The 20,522-nt window shown below is 42.7% G+C and overlaps 1 protein-coding gene across 3 annotated transcripts; it reads right to left on the reverse strand.

Annotated features, from left to right (window-relative positions):
* Positions 1 to 2,462: 2,462 nt before the first annotated feature.
* On the reverse strand, positions 2,463 to 20,014 carry LOC115554125 (cytochrome P450 4B1). 3 transcript variants are annotated; one of them, XM_030370754.1, is made up of 12 exons: positions 19,764 to 20,014; positions 10,098 to 10,242; positions 9,929 to 9,973; positions 9,530 to 9,657; positions 9,145 to 9,269; positions 8,396 to 8,550; positions 8,084 to 8,190; positions 7,602 to 7,792; positions 6,987 to 7,120; positions 6,202 to 6,266; positions 4,581 to 4,663; positions 2,463 to 3,766 (listed from the first exon to the last, which is right to left on the reverse strand). In XM_030370754.1, exons 1-12 carry the CDS (start codon positions 19,962 to 19,964, stop codon positions 3,562 to 3,564), a joined length of 1,584 nt encoding a protein of 527 aa, XP_030226614.1. In that variant the 5' UTR covers positions 19,965 to 20,014; the 3' UTR covers positions 2,463 to 3,561. The 3 variants fall into 3 exon arrangements, with proteins under 3 accessions (XP_030226614.1, XP_030226615.1, XP_030226613.1); XM_030370755.1 differs by having other exon boundaries at positions 7,110 to 7,120; positions 19,761 to 20,013; XM_030370753.1 differs by having other exon boundaries at positions 19,761 to 20,012.
* Between the last annotated feature and the right edge of the window lie 508 nt (positions 20,015 to 20,522).

Here is a 20,522-nt window from a genome sequence, read left to right on the forward strand (position 1 = left end):
AGGTACTGATGGGCCCCCCTGCGCCAGGTTGTTGACGGGGGGGGGGGTCCGGAGCGATTGGGGAGTCCGGAGCGATTGTTGACGGGGGGGGGGGGGACTGGCCAAAGGGTAAAAGTATTTTTTTTTTTGGTCATGGGCCCCCCCTCTGCCTTGGGCCCCCCCACAACTGTCCCCTTTGTCCCCGCAGTCCGTCGGCCCTGCTGACAGCTATTTACTATTTTACTTGACATGCTGTTGGACACTGAAATAAATAATTGTATTCATTCATTCATCAATGGCTAAAAATAAAACACTGCAACCGAATGTAATTAAAATATGTATTTGTAATGTCTGGTTTACAACGAGCAGGCATTTGGGAATGGTTATTTTTGACAGAAGCAATGCATTGAACATCATCAAATGACAAGGAGCTAATTGAGTTGTTTTGAGACTAGGAGAGATCTGTTTAATGTGTCGGCCTATATAAAACATATAAACATAATTAAAACAATATTCACAACTGATTATAAGTTGAAAACGGACTAATCGGCCAGCGATATCTTCAATTGCTCTTCAAAACCCATCCTCTCTTTCCACATGTCTTTCTGAGTCCATCGCTAAACTCACTATCACCCACAACAACTCCCCGACTACCTGGTTAACTCCTATAACTCATCCCTCTCATCCTGCCTTGACCAGCTTGCACCTGTTCAGTCTAAATTGGTCTCATTCTCCCACTCTGCCCCATGGTACACTGACGAACTCCGCCATCTCAAATCCAAACGACGCCAACTGGAACGGCTTGCCCACAAAACAGGTCTTACCGTCCACCAGGAAATTTACAAACAACACCTCCAGCTATACACCGAGACCCTGAACTCAGCCCGCTCCTCCTACCACTCAGGAATCATCCAGTCTGGCAGCAGCAATCCAAGGACCCTCTTCAACACCATTAACACACTCCTCAAGCCATTGTACACCATCTCTCACTCCTTCTCAGTGGAAAAATGCAATAACTTCCTATCCTTCTTCAATGATAATATCAGCACAATCCAGAGCCAGTGGACCATCGACCCCGCCCTACGTCCCAAACCGGATTCCCCCCTAACCACCGGTCAATCCTTCTCCACATTTGCTACCATCACCTCCTCTGATCTTTCCTCCATAGTCTCAACCATGAAATCAACAACCTGCAACCTGGACCCACTCCCCACCACACTTCTAAAGGCCTGTCTCCCCACTCTCTCCACCCTCATCACTAACACTGTAAACTCCTCTCTATCCTCCGGCCATGTCCCCTCCTCCCTAAAGCTTGCATCAGTCACCCCGTACTAAAGAAACCCGGCCTGGATCCTGATTCCCCTTACAACTACCGCCCCATCTCCAATCTACCTTTTCTGTCTAAAATCCTGAAACGTGTTGTTGCCAAACAACTCATCACCTACCTTGACACCAACGACCTCTTTGAACACTTCCAGTCCGGTTTCCGCTCCAAACACAGTACAGAAACTGCCCTCCTCAAAGTGACCAATGACCTTCTGCTATCCTCTGTGCTTGGTCCACTCCTCTTCATTCTGTACATGCTTCCTCTTGGTCAGATCCTCCGTCACCATGGACTCCGGTTCCACTGTTACGACGATGACACACAGCTTTACCTCCCCTCCAAAACCATCAGTCCTTCCACCCTCTCAACCCTCTCCAACGGTTTGACTGACATCAAGACCTGGATGCAAAACATCTTTCTCAAACTCAACTCCAACAAATCCGAAATCCTCATCATTGGTCCTGACACCCTCACTCACTCCACTCAGAACTTCACCCTTAACATTGACGGCTCCACCATCACCCCCTCCACCAAAATCTGTAACCTTGGAGTTATCCTGGACCCCACTCTATACTTCCTCCCCCATGTTAACCATATAACCAAAACTGCCTTTTTCCACCTCCGAAACATCGCCCGCCTCCGCCCCAACCTGTCAACTACCGCTGCTGCGACACAGCTGCACGCCTAATCACTGGTACCCGCTCCAGAGAACACATCACACCTGTCCTCCGTGAACTCCATTGGCTTCCAATTAAACACCGAATCAACTTCAAAATCGTACTCATCACCTACAAGGCCCTCAACAGCCTAGCCCCCCCCTACCTTGCCGACCTCCTCCATCACCACGCCCCCTCCCGATTCCTCAGGTCCATCTCTGCCAACCTGCTACAAGTTCCACGGACTGAGCGCCAGACTTGGGGTGATCGGGCCTTCTCATTTGCTGCCCCCACCCTTTGGAATTCACTCCCCTCCCACATCAAAGTCTCTCCAACCCTCTCTTCTTTCAAATCTGCACTCAAAACATACCTTTTTACACTAGCCTTCCCCACCTAACTCCCACCTTATTCTTCATGTTTAACCTCTGTTTTTCTTTTATTCCTAGTCTGTTTTACATAGTTTTGATAGGGCAATATGTAAAGCGTTTTATAGTACCATATTGAGCGCTATATAAATTTAATTTATTATTATTATTATCGTTGGTTGATATAACACTTCACACATTTCCCCTTCTTTAGAGAAAGTAAAGAATCACGTGGTAGCAATTTACAATTCAGGACAGATTTAGAAAAAAAGTCAAATAGAAATGTATAGAAATATGGTTGACAACTTGTCAAAACATTTTGCATGCAAAGACTTATGCAATGAACTCATGTTGTGGGCGTGAGACTATTCAATAGTTTCCCATTACAATACATTTTCATCAACATGACACATGCCATTGATAATGTAGGAAAGAGCAGAGAATTGTACATAATCATTTGCATGAATGTACCAAAGCATTTGCAACTTGTTCAAAGAAATGAGAAACTGCTTTTTTGATGTGCCAAGTGACAGAATGATGTGAAGATTGAACAGGTATTTTTGAGAATTTCAATTCTGGTCTGCGAAAAACTAATAAATATTTAGAATAATATATATTTTTTATAAATGAAATTACTTCTTAATAAGAGGATATGAACTGATGTGAATGAGCAATGAAATTACAATATTTATTTTTTGGTATCGTGGTGCATATGCTTTGAAATGTTTCAGACACATTCCTGACCAAGTGAATGTGGCGATATGGCAGTTAACTAGAGATACAAACGTTTTCAAAGTTATCTAATATTGATTTTAATTTTTTTAGAAAGTTTTATCCAAATTGACAAAAGTAAATATTTTCTGTGAGGACTTTCAAATTATATACTATATTATAACAATTCAATCGAATGAAAATTTGATATTCCAATATGATTTAAGTTTTAATCCCCTCGCTTCCAATTAAAAGCATTATGGTTTTAAACGGTTAAATCCCATTCAGTTTATTCAATTATTAATATAATCCCATTAATTAAATAGTTTGTTGTATCATGTGTTTTGATTTGAACTGTATGCCTCCCAGTGCAGACAATGTGACGGCATCACACAAACTATTCAGTTAGAGGACGTTCTAGGGAATTCTATTTTGATTGAATGATTGATTTAATTTAATTAATTCTGACGTACATCGAACTAGTGCAAATAAGAGGTAAGGTATCTATCATACATTCATTTTATCTTCAAGGCATCTTCATGGACAGACTTGTAGTGGCCCCTGGCTGCAGTGGTTTGATCTTAATGTAAATGCCGTTGAGAGAGCAGAGCACCAGTCGGGCAGCCACCTTCGGGGGTCTGGCGGGGTCCGCCATCAGCTGGTACCGCCTCAGCGTCTGAGCTATCACCACCTTCATCTCGTTCATGGCAAAGTTCTGACCAATGCAGTTCCTGTAGGAGAATGAAGACCATGTGATTGAAATACCAGGGAAGTCATAGTAGACGTAGACGTTTATAATAGTATATTATAAAAAAAAATATCATGCACTGTATGTATTGTAAAAACATACAGTGGTTTTCTTCACTAGATTGTTTCGCAGGCTTCAACCAATAAAAGCACTGAACTAGCGATGACGGCTTGAGAATTCCCTGAAGGATCACAATAGCTGCGTTTCCATTTAAAAGGTGATACGAATCTTTAGAAAGTTCGCAAAAAAGTAATTCGAATTAGGTGCGTTTCCATCAAGTGGTTGGAGCGGAATAGGGTGATGACGTTACACGTTGATGTCGGCAGGGTTGCTATGGCTGGTCGTTATGCGGAAATCGGAAAGACTGTCAGTCCTATGTGTTCAAAGTTCGCTACGTCACAGCTGATTCGCAAAATGTGTAGAGGATTTTGATGCGAATTTTGGTGTTTCCATCACCGTTTACTGATTTGATACTTCAAAGTTCGCATTAAATTAGGGGGATGGAAACGCACCTATTTTCAGGGTGCAATAGAAGCCTGTCAGGCTCAACCATTCTGAGAATGTGTGAACCTCTCCCTCGAGATGAGAGGAGTTGTTCTGAAACCGAAAAATCATGAAATGCAAGAGTAGCATTGCTAGGGTCAGAGTTCAGGTTCAAGCTTAAACATGATCTGACCGGCTACTTGAAACAGGGCGCTGGTAAATCAGTAGCTATCTGAGAACTAGGCCATGGATGAGGGTAAACAGGGTGAGGACAGACCAAGGCCCAAATCACACAGTGCTTCGTGGGGACAAACCTGGGTCCAGCAGAGAAGGGAAGGAAGGCGTGGGGGTGCCTCTTGGAAACGTTCTCTGGCAGGAAGCGCAGGGGGTCAAAGACCTGAGAGAGGAGTCAACCAAATACACACAGGTCAATTCACACAGGTCAATACATACCGATCAATACATACAGAGGAATGTTGGACAAATTAAAAAAAAAAAAAAACAGTTGCAAAACTGGTGCTATCTTTTTGCTTTTTGTTTGTTCATGTTATATATTTCGAAACGCTTGCAGGGATGGGCTTAATGTTTATTTATTATCTTTCCAATGTGCCGGTTGTGGTTTAGAGTAGGGGTTCTCAACCACCGGGCCACGGACCGGTACTGGGCCGGAGTGAATTGGCGACCGGGTGGCAGAGAATATAGAAATAAAGCCTACCCAAAATATATTAATAAATAAATAAAATTACTTCCACAAAATTCAACTGCAAGGCCATCACACCAATACCAACCCTACTTCTCTATCATGCTAAAATTTTCATACCACTTTGTTCTGTAAGCACCAATGGTGCTAACTGTATTAATGGGGAAAATGTAGGGGCCATTAAAATGCTGAATAGTGCACTGGAAAGGAGATTGTGGCTGGATAGAAACAGTAACGTGGGGCAGGCTTGCTATTGGCGCACACTATTGGTGCCGACAACATTGGAGTGTAAACTTAGCCTGAGATCAGAGGGTGTACTTCACACTCTTGTTGTGGAGGATAGACTGCTCCAAATGTTATTTTTTGGAGCAATATGGCAAACAGCCCGATGTATAGCTAACATAGTTAAAAAAAACGACATGCTTATTTCATACTGTGCATCTTTGTTTTTTTTGGCTTGATGTTTACACAGTTTATCACAGTTGTGTTGTTAGACTGTTAGACCCCCCCCCCCCCCTAAACCAGGTCTAAGAAGCCCTGGTTTAGAGGACATAGCCTATCTGTGGGTTCCTGCTCAGGGTTTGCCCCTGTCACCAGGTTTCGGCCCTCGCCCCCTTTGGGAGGTAAGAGTTATGGTTGGGGCCTGCAAAGCTTTTAAAGCTTTTAGAGACTATAAGACCTAGGCATCATAGCTGCTGTGTGTGAACTGCATGAGCCGGCGTACCACAAAAGATGTCATGACATTATGCCAATGCCTACTTCAGATTTGGACTGTCTCTGAACTTCACAAACAATGCATTGCTGTGACTATTAATTCTGCTTATTAGTGATAAAGGTTATGTAGACTTGTCTACAGTGACTGCCTAGTCTTTCGTGGTGCGGCAAGGAGCAGTGTTCTTTATCAACAGCCCTGGTCGCAGCTGGTGGATTTGAAGGAAAATTTGAATGCCCTAACACAAACCCAACTGCAGCAATGCTTGAGACGCTAAGACCACTGTCTCGCTTTCTCCATAGCGAGTAGGATATCTCTGTGAATAGTCAGATTGCTGTCACATGACAGTATAAAATACTCTTTTTTTTTTCTGGGAAACATTTATACTCATACTGACAGGGACCACCGAAACCAGTTCAATATCGATGTCAGTTAAGCGATTGCATCTGTAAGTCGTACTGATTCTAGACAACACACCTCAGCCATAGGCAATCCCGTTCTCTGTCCACCAAGGAGCACTCACCTTAGGGTTCTCCCAGATCGTACTGTTCCTGTGATGAGAATATAAACCTGCTCCAATATAACTCCCTAGAAACAAGGAAAATATTTGAGTGAATGACGGTGTAATTTGGTGGAGGCTTTTTTCAAAAGTTTCCGTAGTTAGGGTTGGGTTAGAAGGTATTACAGTGAGTACATATATTCTTAGTGTGGGATGTTATACCTTTTTATTTAAGCTTAAAGCTCAGTACCACCAAGTCGAACCTGTGTTAACCAGTGCAGCTGTCCGAATAGGCTGCGTCTCAGGCATGTTTAAGGGACACATATGCCTCATGGCTACACTACTTGTATTTTGAGGTTAGACTATGTTTCACACACAAGGTACTCGAGTTCAGACCAAAGGGAAACCAAACAACAACTAATGTTGGATCCAGCAGTCCCTTATAAAGCATTCAGAAGTGTATTTTTTTACTGCGAATAGTCTACATGGTTATGGGTTGAAACCCTTGACACTTTTTGACAGTTAACTACCGCTGGCTGAGTTTGTGTTCACCAACAACGTGCTTACGGATTCCCGCCTTTAGCAACTTAATAGGCGGAAACAAAGATGAAGGAACAGAGGGTGAAAAACCCTGTTCATTTAGATTTCAGCTTGTCAGAAATGTCAGAAACGTATCTACATTAAACTACTACTACTAACTACATGCCATGCTTCTACCACACAGGATGTTTGTTTTGAAATAAATCAAATACACACGTTATAAGTGCTCAATAAATCAATTATGTATTTCAACAAAGACCACCAAATACCTTCAGGCATACTTCTGCCATCGATGAAGGTCATGGTTTTGGTAAGTTTCCGAGAAATTCCAGGAACAGCGGGGTAAAGCCGTAACGATTCTTTTATACACATGGTGGTGTAAGGAATCTTACTAAGATCGTCCCTAAAGCGGCAAAAACAAGGGTATATTAGATACAAAACAAGTCCAGTGCTTGAATGCCACTTCCAGTGGTGTGTTCCGACTCATTTAGTAGTGGTGGCACAGAATAACATGGATACTATTTTAATTTGTCTACAAGATTGTAGAGACAAATTAAAATATTGCATCTTATAATCAGGCCACTAGTCCTCTAATTTGAGATGTTCAGATTTCCATACAGATTTATATTAATCTTCAAACACAGTTTTTCTGTCTAAATAATAAACTGAATAAATAATAAATCTGTTTTAATGCTCCGTAGTTCACTACACTGTCCTTGGACGCCGCCGTTCTTTTTAAATCCCTCCTTATTCGTCTTGAACTAAAACTCCCTAAACCACATCTAATTGGTCCAAACATTTGATCATCACGATGCTAGCTCGGGTTGGCCAATCACGTGACTCGGGCCCATGGGTGATCCCCCTGTGGACGCTCCCTATCTCACCAGTCCAGTGTCTCCTTGTCCCCCAGGACCTGCAGGATCTCGTCTCGGCAGATCTCCTGGTGCTGGGGGTGGCTGGCCAGGCTGTACATGAGGAAGGAGATGCTGCTGGCCGTGGTGTCGTGGCCCTCGAACATGAAGGTGTCCACCTCCGCCCGGATGACCTCGTCTGACAGGGCGTTATCGTCCTCATCCTGGGGGCCTCCCGCCAAAAAACAGATCAGACCCCTGACACATGTGATGGGCTTGGTGCTGAAACTACAGGAACCACCAATCTCAATGATTGCCATGTTATAGTGCCATGCTTAGGGGACACTGCCTCAGCTGGAAGCACGCTTGCAGATCTAAACCCTATCGATAACACTGCTATCTTAAGAAATGAGCAGGGTATTATCCTTTAGGGGAAGGTGGGAGAGGTCAGAAAGTGTATGTGATGGACATTCATTTATTATTAGCTGAACAAAGGGACTGTTGGCAGGACAAACCCTGGCGCAGAGGAGGATGTCCAAGAAGTCCAGATTCCTCTTGGCTTGGGTTTGCTCTGGCTTGGCCTCCTCCATCAGTGCCTCCTTCCTCTTCCTTATCACTTCCTCTGCACAACAATTAGGATTGAGGCTTGAAGGCTCGTATTCATCTGGCAGCCATCTTGGTTCTTAATGCTACACAAGAGGGGAAACTGAATGCGGAAGAAGAAGCTATGCCAAGATGTCCGCTAGGTGAATAACCTTGAATAGATGGACTTAATGTATGGAATTGAATCGATTGGTCCAGAACGAGTGAGGAGGCCGACTCCGTACCTGTGTGCCGGTGGGTCACGCGGCAAGCCCTGCGGAAGCGGAAGCCATGAGGGCTGAGGTAGAAGATGAGGTCGCTGTGGTACGGGAACACCCTGATGCGCATGCTGACCAGGTCACTTAGCTCGTACACCGCCTTGATGTACGTGTTGGTTTCTCTGAAACGGGCGAGACCACATTTATTTACCATGCAGTCCTGCCTACCAGGCCACACCAACAGGGACACGATGTGTGCGGCGTGTGGTCACAGCATATAGGCGTGCAAAACCAGGGGGAAGGAAGCGTAGACAAACAGATAGACAACCACCAAGACAGCAAGGAATGGTTTTGTCGTTAACTGCACTAGGAAATGTTTGACATATCATGGGGTTCACTCCCATCACATTTACGAATCCATGTCTTTAAAACTGAGAATTTGAGTAATTTTCTGATATATATTCACATGGTTTTATGTGAATATGTTTGTGTAAAAGTTATATAGAATTACTTTTTGAATGTCTTTCAAATTTCCAACATAAAACAACTTTAAAAAAGTTACGTGGACGGGTTAATCAATGTACAAGGAACCCCTGAAAGCCAAGTTCATAACGTTTCTCATTACTCAGTTGACTAAAGCTAGACTTCAAACGTTTAACACTACCAGAGGTTAAAGTAGTTACAAAATGGTTTAGCGCCTCCTGTCTGCAAGCAGAAACCTTCCTCCATACCAACTGAATTCTTACCCATCCCTGCAGATGGAGGCACGGACATACCCTTCGTTCTGGCAGTTGCTGTTGTTGCTGAATGCACACCTCATGATGTTGTCCAGGCTCATGAGGCTTACAGGACCAAACACCTCAAAGAACTCGTTGGTTTGACTGTAACCTTCCCATTTGTCCTGCGACAGTGTAGGAAAACAACAGGAGTTTCTGGTAGGTGTTTATAGATACTGACAATGTTTATTTCTTGTCTTTATTCATACATTTCATTTTATTCAGATTTCCGTACATCTTTTCGACCTTATTGAGCCACCATCAAGATACGTTAATTCCATTACAAGATCAAAGGACGTTTTCCAGAGCTGTAAATATGTTATGAATGCATGACAAAGGTAAGAGAAGTAAAGAATGCTACATGAGGTCAGGGGTCATAACGTACCAACATCAGCCTGCTACAGTCTGCCATCGTCTTCACATATGGCTTCAGTATTTTGTAGTGAAATCCTGGTGTGAGAAGCCGTCTGTGATTGAACCACTTCTGGCCTGAAGACACCAGCAAACCGTCTCCTATAACATGAGGTACAAGTATTAGTAGTTTAATTTCCCATTATTCTTTTAGCAAAGGCTTTTTCTCAAAAGCCACTCATAAGTTAGGCAGAGGACAATCAGTAGTAGTTGTAGTATTAGAAGTGGCAGTACTTGAAGCGGCAGTAGCAGTAGTAGAAGTGGTAGTAGTAAGTGGTTATATTATTAGTAGTTGAAGAGGAAAGAAAGAAAGATTTGAACAAAACTATTCTAACTTATGTAGTTCAAAAAAAGGCATAAGTTGCTGTTTTACCAATCCATGGTTTAATGAATCTGTATGCAATATCATCTTTTGGCTCTGTAGAGGGAGGCACAAACAACAAAGAATAAGGTATACTGAAATAATATTGAATTGATATTGTTGTAAAAGCTCTTTTAAGGGACTCAAATTACAAAAATTGTACAGGGGAATCCAAGTTTACCTGTCGAGGAGAGGAGGGTCTTAACGTAGTCCGGGTGGTGGAGATTAAGGATGGATAGAAACGGACCAAACCAAATGGGGAATGCAAAGGGGAATCTCACTCCCCAGGCCACCGACTTGTCAAATGCTGTACCGTCTCGTTTCATCTGCAAAGAATAACATAGGGGAACTTTAATGTGAAAACACAAGGAGAAAAGATGTGGAAGCATAAAGAGGAAAAGGGAACACCTCGTCAGAACCGGGATACACTTGGCACAAGTCAGACTTTAACTTTTAAGGACAGTAATGAATCAGGCACGTAGCCTATATTTAGCCCTACTTAATAGTGGGCTATGTGAATATGGCGAGAATAGGTAATTCCATCAAATATACATGCAAGTTACAAAACATTAAATAAATATACTTTAATATCCCAATTCCAAAAAAATCATTAATTCATGTCATCCTCAATCAAACACGTTAGGGAGAGAAAGAGGAGCAGTGTGTAGCAAGCGACAGGTAGAAGTGAGAGGGAGGGAGACAGATGGATTGGAGGGACTTGTGTGAGTTACTGTCTAACCAGCATCTCGAACATAGCTGAAATATTAATTTGACTATGATCTTTAGTGGGTTTACTAAGTATTTCCATGGGGAAAATAATACAGTGCTGTAGTGCCAAGTGAGGTTGAAAATATGTTTTAATAAAGCCACGTAGTTTAAGACGTAAAAAATGTTAAATGGCTTAAAGGGGACTTATTATGCTTTTTCGACTTTTATGACCTATAAACGTTGTTATAAGGATTGATAGTCATGACTCATGTTTAACCATACTAAAGTGTCAAATCAGTGGCGCAAAAAGTGGGTATGCACTATATGCGGCACATAGGGGCGCCGAACCAGAGGGGGCGCCAAAGCGATGGAAGTAAAATTATTTGAGTTGGCATTTTCGCGAGTTGGCGCCCCCCCGCTCCTTCGCCTCCCTCCCCCCCTCCTCCCCACATATGGAGGTAGATATGTGTCTTTATTATGCAATCAAAAATAATAGGTTTGAGAGCAAAACTTTCCACACTGCAATCAAAAAATAGGTTTGAGAGCAAAACTTTCCACACTGCAATCAAAAAATTGATTTGAGAGCAAAACTATCGACACTGCAATCAAAAAATGTTTTATTGCAAGATAAATTAATGTGATAAAAAAAATATTTATGGGAATCCAAAAGTTTTGTTTGCAAACCCAAAAGTTTTGTTTGCAAATCCAAAAGTTTTGTTTGCGAATCGAAAGTTTTGTTTGCGAATCAAAAAGCTTTGTTTGCGAATCCTAAGGTTTTGCTTGCGAATCCAAAAGCTTTGCTTGCTGTTGAGCTGAATCTCGTGGGCGGGACCTACGCCGAAAGATGTAAGACACGTCTCTATTGGCCTATTGAGACCTATTGGTCTCGATCGGAGTGACAGCTTGGCAAAATCCGAAAAGCCGCTGCCCCCCGACCGCCTCCAGAAGCAGATTGTCAGCCTGACGGACAGGGTGTTCATTTGTGCCTCTCAATCCGCGGCGGCGGTCAACAACATCGCCCTGCTCTCCTCTGCCATGGTCTCCTTGTTGGCTGACAGGGAGGCCTACGGAATTTTCAGGGCGCACAAGCGCGCGCACGGGACAAGCCCATAAGGCGAAGCCTAGACGGCGTAGCCTACATGAAATAGAACTCCCTCTCGTTACTAACTGTGGATGTTGCCAAGCTGTCACTCCGATCGAGACTGGCCAATAGAGACGTGTCTTACATCTTTCGGTGTAGGTCCCGCCCACGAGATTCAGCTCAACAGCAAGCAAAGCTTTTGGATTCGCAAGCAAAACTTTAGGATTCGCAAACAAAGCTTTTTGATTCGCAAACAAAACTTTTGGATTCGCAAACAAAACTTTTGGATTCGCAAACAAAACTTTTGGATTTGCAAACAAAACTTTTGGATTCCCATTAATATTTTTGTCGATAGTTTTGCTCTCAAATCTATTTTTTGATTGCAGTGTGGAAAGTTTTGCTCTCAAACCTATTTTTTGATTGCAGTGTGGAAAGTTTTGCTCTCAAACCTATTATTTTTGATTGCATAATAAAGACACAAATCTGCCTCCATACCCACACGGCACTCCAGTGGCCGCCCCCTCGACTACGCCCTGGAGGTGAGCGCCAGAGTGTCTTCATTTGAACCGTATTGTCATCTGATGACACGTACCTCAATATGGAGAGGCAGAGAAGAAAGCCCTCGGGGTCACAACATAGAAAAAGAAAGATTGGGAAGGTCGTTTTTATGTCAGTGTATCAAGAGGAGGCTTGTAAATATACAGGTTAGCTAAATCTACTACTTGTAAAACAACAGGTTACTGTTGTCTTGCAACTGTGTACTGATCAGAATGGAGCCTACAATATAACGGATCATAACAAGAAAAATAAAGGAACTTGTTTGTGGTTATTTTGTTTTACTTCAATCTCTATGCAAGTCTTTGTTTTATGTCAATAGACCCAGTAAAAACGGAGTTATAAAGTTGATACTTTATAACTCCGTTAATAATCCAAAATTTAATAAATTAATAATCCCAAAAAAAAAAGCAAAGATTATTATAGTATCTGATCGAGACTGAATCGTTCTACACAGTATTGCGATGCATCGAAGAATCGATTATTTTTCCCACCCCTATTGGTTACTGTACTCCAACAGTTCTAACAGAGTCTATTGTTTTGCATGTAAGCTTTTTGGTGAAACTAGAGTGGTGGGGTATAATAACTGGCAGTGTCTTTCAAAGATACTGAAGCACCATGTGATCTGATGTGGAAAGAATTGGCACCCCGCTTATGCCTAGGTAAAACTATTGATAGCGAATTGCAGAGAGCCTGTTGACTCGAGTGATCGACTGCATACTCTTCCTTGCAGAAAGAAACCTGCCACTGAGGGGGACTGTGAAGATGTGAATGGCATCCTCACTGTGTTAACATGTTTTAAAAGATTCACGTGTTCCTGTCTGGCTGTTAGCCCTGTAATAGTCTGCAGCTGTGGCTCATAGATTAATTGAGCCACACCCTTTCTGGTGCTCCTTAAGAGGGCCAGAGTTCTAGACTGGAGGGCGGCTTGAGTTGTGCAAGAGACTCGACTGTTTTTAAGGAAAAATATGTTCTTACCAACAACATTGTGCGTCGAGGAAACTCTTTTTCACAGGGACAAAATGCACAGATAGGAAATCCTAGAAATGGAAATTTTCTGGGTATCCTTGATCTCTTATAGCACGGTATGATGTTACACTGGCAGAGCATCTTAGAAAGGCTGCCTCTAAAAAAAACACTGGATATCTGTCCTGGTGCACTCAAAATGAATTTTTTGATTCAATATCAGAGTGTGTTTTAGGTCAAATTTGTGCCCAGATCAAAGAGAGGGGGGGGGGGGGCTGCTATGTGTCTGCATACCCCCCAGAAAGTAGGCAGTTGCGCCCCTGTGTCAAATAATGAAGGAAATGCATTTCGACGCGTTCCCTGCTGACAGTGGGGTGGCAGTGCACTGAAGAGCGCTGTGCACTGGAACAACGTTTGCGATTCACTGGTTCACATTTCCGGGAAATCATCTACGACGTATTATACAATGGGGGACCTAAATCCAGCGATCTGATTGGTTCCCAACTGTTGTATAATTAGCGTATACACAACTGCTATGACGCCCGATCATTTTGTGAAAGTATCACTCCGCGCCTTGAAGAGGAAACCGTTACAAAGTATCGTAAGAAACTATCACACGGAGATTGAACTTGACCATGGAGGTTGTATAAAAGCAATAGCACAGTTCACAGTTCACTGAAGCCTAAAATCAGCGTAAATAAATAAATTGCCGGCGAACCGCTCTATCGGAGCCTTCTCTCGGAGGGACGCTAAAGTGTGTTGCATAGCGACCGTCGATGCATAGCAGCAGCCAGGAGGGACTACTTTTTTGTATTCTTTAATAAAAACGGCTATTTTGACTTTCTTGGTTTATTTTTAAATGTAGTGTGTCTATGACTTTCGTTTCGCCATAACAGTAACCATTGTATAAAAGCAATAGATCACTTCAGTCAGTGGCATGTGCTCATTATACCACTGTGAAGGGGGTCGCCGGCCCTCCGCTGCGCGTCGGGACCGGACAACGCCCCTTAACAGTGGTATAATGAGCACATACCACAGCCTGGCGTGATCTATTGCTTAAGTAGAAGCACTCCTGCCACGCCCCCATATGCCTTGTCAAATCTGCCCTCGCGCGCGCTTCAAGTCCGCACTTTTCACTTCACAGTGTAGCTTTGCACGTTTGTGGAACAATGCCTTCCCCTCCCAAAAGAAATGTTTTCGGTTGTGAGGAAAACTTATTTAATTTATTTGTTTTTTCCGAAAGACCCAAGTACCAGGCAAAAGTGGATAGATCTGCTGATTCCCGGCCAACAACTGAATAACCTGCGGGTTTATCGTGCATGTAGTAGGCTACATGCACGCGCAAAAGGAGGGGGTGGAGCTCGAACGCCCTTCGCAGGTCTTCCGGAAGGTAACCAATCACAACGGAGTGGGGTTGGCAGGAGGGGGGCGAGGGGGCGGAGAAGGACGAAACCGAGCGTTGACAGAGAATGCTGAAAGCGCCCAGATGAGAGGAAGAGTTTCCCGAAAATCTATATCGTTTTTTGTGCTGTGATTCGTGTCAGGTTGCGCTAAAGGATTCATTAATAAGTAATTAAGACCAGAAAAGTAATATAATAGTGTCTCTTTAAGTCAAGTGAAAGGATTTGATCAGAGTCTACATGGAGTAAACAATGTAAACGTGCACCACACCATTTAAAAAAGGTTAAATTGTTGGAAACAAATAAAGTAAAGAGATTAAACAATTGTGATCAAGTTTGAATACATCTGAGATATAATATTGAATAGTTTAGCTCAGTGGTTCCCAACATTTTTTGGGCTGTGACCCCATTTTGACATAACGGCCGTTTCTCAATTCGCGTACTTGTGCGTGCTCGTGTGCTCGTGGACTCGTGAAACGTCAGTCGTTGCCCGAGCACTGTTCCAATTCGAAGCACGCATCAAGCGAGTACTGTCGTAAAACTCGGAAGTGTTCTTGATGCGTGCTCGATCTCGCCGTTTCACCAAGCATGCATCGGAGGTGGCTCGTGTGTGCTTGCAATCGCTATAAATCCCAGGATGCATTTCGCAGAAGACGCACAACTGTAGCTTAAGTTACTCTTAATTTATATATATATATTTATATAATATAATAATAATAATAATATAAGATAATATATAAATATATATAAAGTCGTGTGTGTATAGCTTATACACATGACAGGACACGCATATCTTTTAAATTTTTATTCATTCCGAATATTAACATACTATTTGAAAATGAAAGAGGCTGGGATTTTGTTTTACATCATTTGTTTATATTGTTCAGTAGTATATGCCTAAATGAGGCCGTAGCACAGTTATCGGACGAGCAGAGGTGGTGACGTCATCGAGTCCGCTGCTGTTCCAATCGCAGGTACGTACTCGCGTGCTCGCAAGTATGTGCTTGAAGTACAGACTTGCCAAGTACGTGCTTGCAAGTCATCGAGTCCGTAGTACGCGTGCTAGGAATTGAGAAACGGCCCAATAGTATCTGTCTGCGTCCTGCAAGACGGAGGCGTAACTTGTAGTAGGAGGCGTAACTTGTACTAGGAGGCGTAACTTGTTCTTTTCTAAATCGCGGTCCACGCGAGATCTTTCTCTTTTCGCGGTAAACAAAAAGCGTTGTAAATCACGGTTCACACGAGATCTTCATTGAAGTCGGGTCCTAAACATGAACATATCTGTTGTAACTCTGCCTTTGTAACTATGCCTTTGTATTCTATCAGGCCATGAGCGTGGAAGAGCCAGACCCCAAGGTCAGTTTCCTTTGTTATCATCAAATAAGGTTTTTAGTCCAAAAGATTCTGAAAATGCAAACAAGTTTGTATTGTCTGTTTCAGGCTTTGAGCAGGTTTTGCGCCTGGGCACGCCAATCCGGGGCAGAAAGTCATCTACCATTATAGAATGACTATCAGAAAGCCCAGTTTAAATGTATTGTATATTAGTTGTGGTTAGCCGACTAATCCCCCGTCTATAGCCAGGAAGGCTTGCAGACACACCCTCAACATATTCCCAAACATACCTTTTGGATATTTGATGCTCTATCTAATTATTTGACTTTAAGATGAAAGTTGCTTTCTAAGGTGCTAGCTATGCTTACATTACTTTACGACCTGCCACATTTGAGATGCACACGTTTGAGATGCACACTGAACAGTCACTTAATACTCAGGGTAGTAGATGTTGCTTGCTTCTTTCTGCCCCGAGTTTGCACAGTGCAACAGTGATGACGTACCTGAGAAATCCATGTATTGAAGACCGGCAAATATATATAAAATGAAGGCTTGTAATGTGAACGCTATAATATGAAGGCTTTCTCTAACTATCCTCCTGTTAGTGGCATTGTTCTTGTCTTGTTTCTATCAGTAATATTTAGTTTAATTCATTGTTTTCTTTCTCATGCAGGACCTTGAAAACATGCAGCAAGCGATCAATTTCAATATGTATTCAATACAATTATTTGAATTATTAAACTGCTGTCTTTAATTATTTAATTATTTATCTGCTGTCTTTTTGTTAAAGGTATAAAGGGATAAAGTAGGCTAAACTTAAGCAGGTTCCCCACGTTAAACTGCCATATGCATTATATGTCATTGTAAAATTGTAAGGCTTCTTTTCTTAAATGCATATGACTCAGGGATGTCAGTTTCACGTAAGGCTATGATTAATCTAATCAAGAGCATATCAAGATTAAGCTAATCAAGAGCATATTTTTAAATGAGCGGTTCGGGTGCATTATTTTTATATAAGGCCTAATATTTGAGATCCGAGTTGTGGTCATTTATGTACCCGCGAACCACTGCTACATACAGGTCACTTCCGCGATTTAGAAAAGTACTAGACACGCCTCCAACTACAAGTTACGCCTCCGACTACAAGTTACGCCTCCTCCGACTACAAGTTACGCCTCCGACTACATGTTACGCCTCCGACTACAAGTTACGCCTCCTACTACAAGTTACGCCTCCTAGTGCAGGACGCAGACAGACCCAACTCGGTGGAACGGCGCGATCAAGCACGCATCAAGAACACTTCCGGGTTTTACGACAGTACTCGCTTGATGCGTGCTTCGAATTGGAACAGTGCTCGGGCAACGACTGATGACGTTTCACGAGTCCACGAGCACACGAGCACGCACAAGTACGCGAATTGAGAAACGGCCTACGTTTTCATATTCAGAGCCTCTAGCTGTGTTCGAAATCGTTCCGATTTAACATAGAATATTTAACATTCAAAATTAATAAAAAAAAACAGACGTGCGCGCAGAGGATGTGGCTTGATGTAATTCACTATGGTTACGACCTGGTGCAGTATGCCTGAAATGGGCGCAATTTAGGGTTAGGGTTAGGGTTATTTTTTTTTTTAGTTATTTTTTGAGCTTCTTCCTCTCCGCACATCGTTTTCACCATATCGATGGCAGCTGGCATTATTAAAGTCTCAGCAATGCTATGTGGCTTCATATTACTAGCAATGAGATAGCTCACCTCAAGAGGAGCTTTCAGGGCCCGTTCACTAGCAGTCACAGCCTTTTTTAAATACACTTATGCCGCTTTTCCACCGCACATGTAGCTCGACACGACTCGACACGGCAGCAGCACGGGTCGTTTTCCACCGCAAATAGTACCTCCTGGACGTGGGCGGGGTCGGCTGCGCGAAAGGGCCGTGACGTATTTTTGTACGCGACGCAAACAACACCTACGCAACCCACACATGGAGAGAACCCACATAACAACAATGGAGGACATCGATAACATTACTATTATTAGCTGGCATGTTGAAGAAGTTGAAGAAGTGGAATATGTTGGCTGCGGCGCTGCTATGGCTGTTACCAACATGGTTGCCATGTCGCTCTCGTGACTACGTCACACTCTCTGGCCAATCAGTGGCCGGCCGTCTGCCGACGTCACCTTTTAGCATCAGCTCAGCCGCTTGGAACCTAGGGCAGTACTAAAAAAGGTACTGGGGGGGCAGACACCAAATTATGTAATCTGACGTAATGAACGAATCAAAACGAACGAATCAAATAAACGAATCGTTATAGTGAACTGAACTGAAAGAACTAGTTCCCGGAAAAGAATTATTTTGCCCATCCCTAGTGCGGAGTGAGTGTTGAAGAGAGTGAGAGAGGAACACGCTTTGTGCAGTGATCGGAGATCAATTAACGGGAAGAACTGGGTGTTCAAGTAGGCTATTTAATGCAGCATACCTAAATGTACAGTTGTTTGCAGCTAAGCAAATAAAGCAGCAGCATCACCAGAGAAGTTTGCGGTGTCTTGTTGCCAGTGGACTGATTGAATTGACGGAGTTTAGCTCCAGAGTACTAGGGATCTCATGGAGAATAGAGTATCTCCCTAGCTGTGCTCCGGAGTGACTATAGGGAAGAGCAATAGTTGAGCGCTGCACTCAGCACTCACCTAAGCTGTGTTCGAAATCGTTCCCGATCATGGATGTAGTGCACTAAATAGGGTGCACGCCATTTTGTAGGGTGTTCGAATTCTCAGTGGTCCACTATGTAGGGCACTATATAGTGGACTTAAAATAGGGTACATACGATGCAATGCGATGCGGTCGTGTTTTTCCGGAGGAGAAGAAGAAGCTGAATAACCGCGCAAACGAATACATTTAATGATGGAGTCTCCGGCTTTCGTTTAGAATTGTCAACAATTTATTTGGGATTTAAAGGCACCCAGTGCAACTTTATGTAAACATTCAATGAAAAATAAACATTCAATTTCTAGTCTTTTTTACACGTAGTAAGTTTCAATAACTCCATACCATTACATATCGACATTCAAGGAGCAAAGATGAGACGTCGCTGTGTGGTGAGAACTGATAGAAAATCGTAAACAACAACAATCGCCGGTGGGGAGAAGCCATTTTTCCATTGACTGGAAGCCTGCTTTATTTATTGTAGGTTACAAAAAATAAAGAAAATGGCGGCATTGTTGTTGTTATCGATTTTCTATCAGTTCTCACCACACAACGTCTCATCTTTGCTGCTTGAATGTCGGTATGAGTTATTGAAACTTACTACGTGTAAAAAAGACTAGAAATTGAATGTTTATTTTTAAGCCTCGAAAGTTGCACTGGGTGCCTAACATATAATATTTAACATTCAAAATTAATAAAAAAAATACTTGAACAAGGAAGTGTAACATTCAACATCAATACAACCTCCAGCTTTCCTCGTGAGTGCCTGGTATGTTTACATGATGTGGGCGCATCTGTCTGCGTCACACAAATACCCGGCGCATTTACTGACGCAAATGACGTTTAGAAATGTTCAGCGTAGTGTCTGAATTCTCGTTCCCTATTCCCTATATAGTGCACTAAATCATGTACACTATATAGGGAATAGGGAACGAGTGTATAGGGAACGATTTCGAACACAGCTCAAATGAATCCCCTACATTTAGGCCTAGCCTACATGTCCCCCACAAGTTTAAAATGCTACATTTGGTTTGTTATAGTGTAACATGTATTACAATATATAATATAGGCTAGGCACAGCTTACAATAAAATAAAGACACGACTACCTCCAATGTATGTCCGAAGAACCAGTGCGCTGGGGGTCCAGGGAAAGCTTTAAGGTGCCGCACCAAATTGCTTCTTTTGATGAGAAGTGATGTGATTTTAAAAGTGCATAAACCAACGCATAGTAATATGACGACGCGCTCCATATAACTCAAATCTATGGAACACGGCATCGAATCAATGAACATATTGATAAAGTCCATCGCGAGGCGAAGAAGCTGTGCGTGTTGTGGAGCGGCGGCTGGGACAGAGACTCCTTTTACTCCTTGCCCACCAGGGGCGTTTTACATGTAAAAAAACAGGTGGGGCTAGGCTATGGAGGTAGATTTGTGTCTTTATTATGCAATCAAAAATAATAGGTTTGAGAGCAAAACTTTCCACACTGCAATCAAAAAATAGATTTGAGAGCAAAACTATCGACACTGCAATCAAAAAATGTTTTATTGCAAGATAAATGAATGTGATAAAAAAAAATATTAATGGGAATCCAAAAGTTTTGTTTGCAAACCCAAAAGTTTTGTTTGCAAATCCAAAAGTTTTGTTTGCGAATCCAAAAGTTTTGTTTGCGAATCAAAAAGCTTTGTTTGCGAATCCTAAAGTTTTGCTTGCGAATCCAAAAGCTTTGCTTGCTGTTTAGCTGAATCTCGTGGGCGGGACCTACGCCGAAAGATGTAAGACACGTCTCTATTGGCCAGTCTCGATCGGAGTGACAGCTTGGCAACATCCACAGTTAGTAACGAGCGAGGGACTTCTATTTCATG

The sequence above is a fragment of the Gadus morhua genome, chromosome 11, assembly GCF_902167405.1.
Source record: "Gadus morhua chromosome 11, gadMor3.0, whole genome shotgun sequence".
NCBI classification, from domain to species: Eukaryota; Metazoa; Chordata; class Actinopteri; order Gadiformes; family Gadidae; genus Gadus; species Gadus morhua.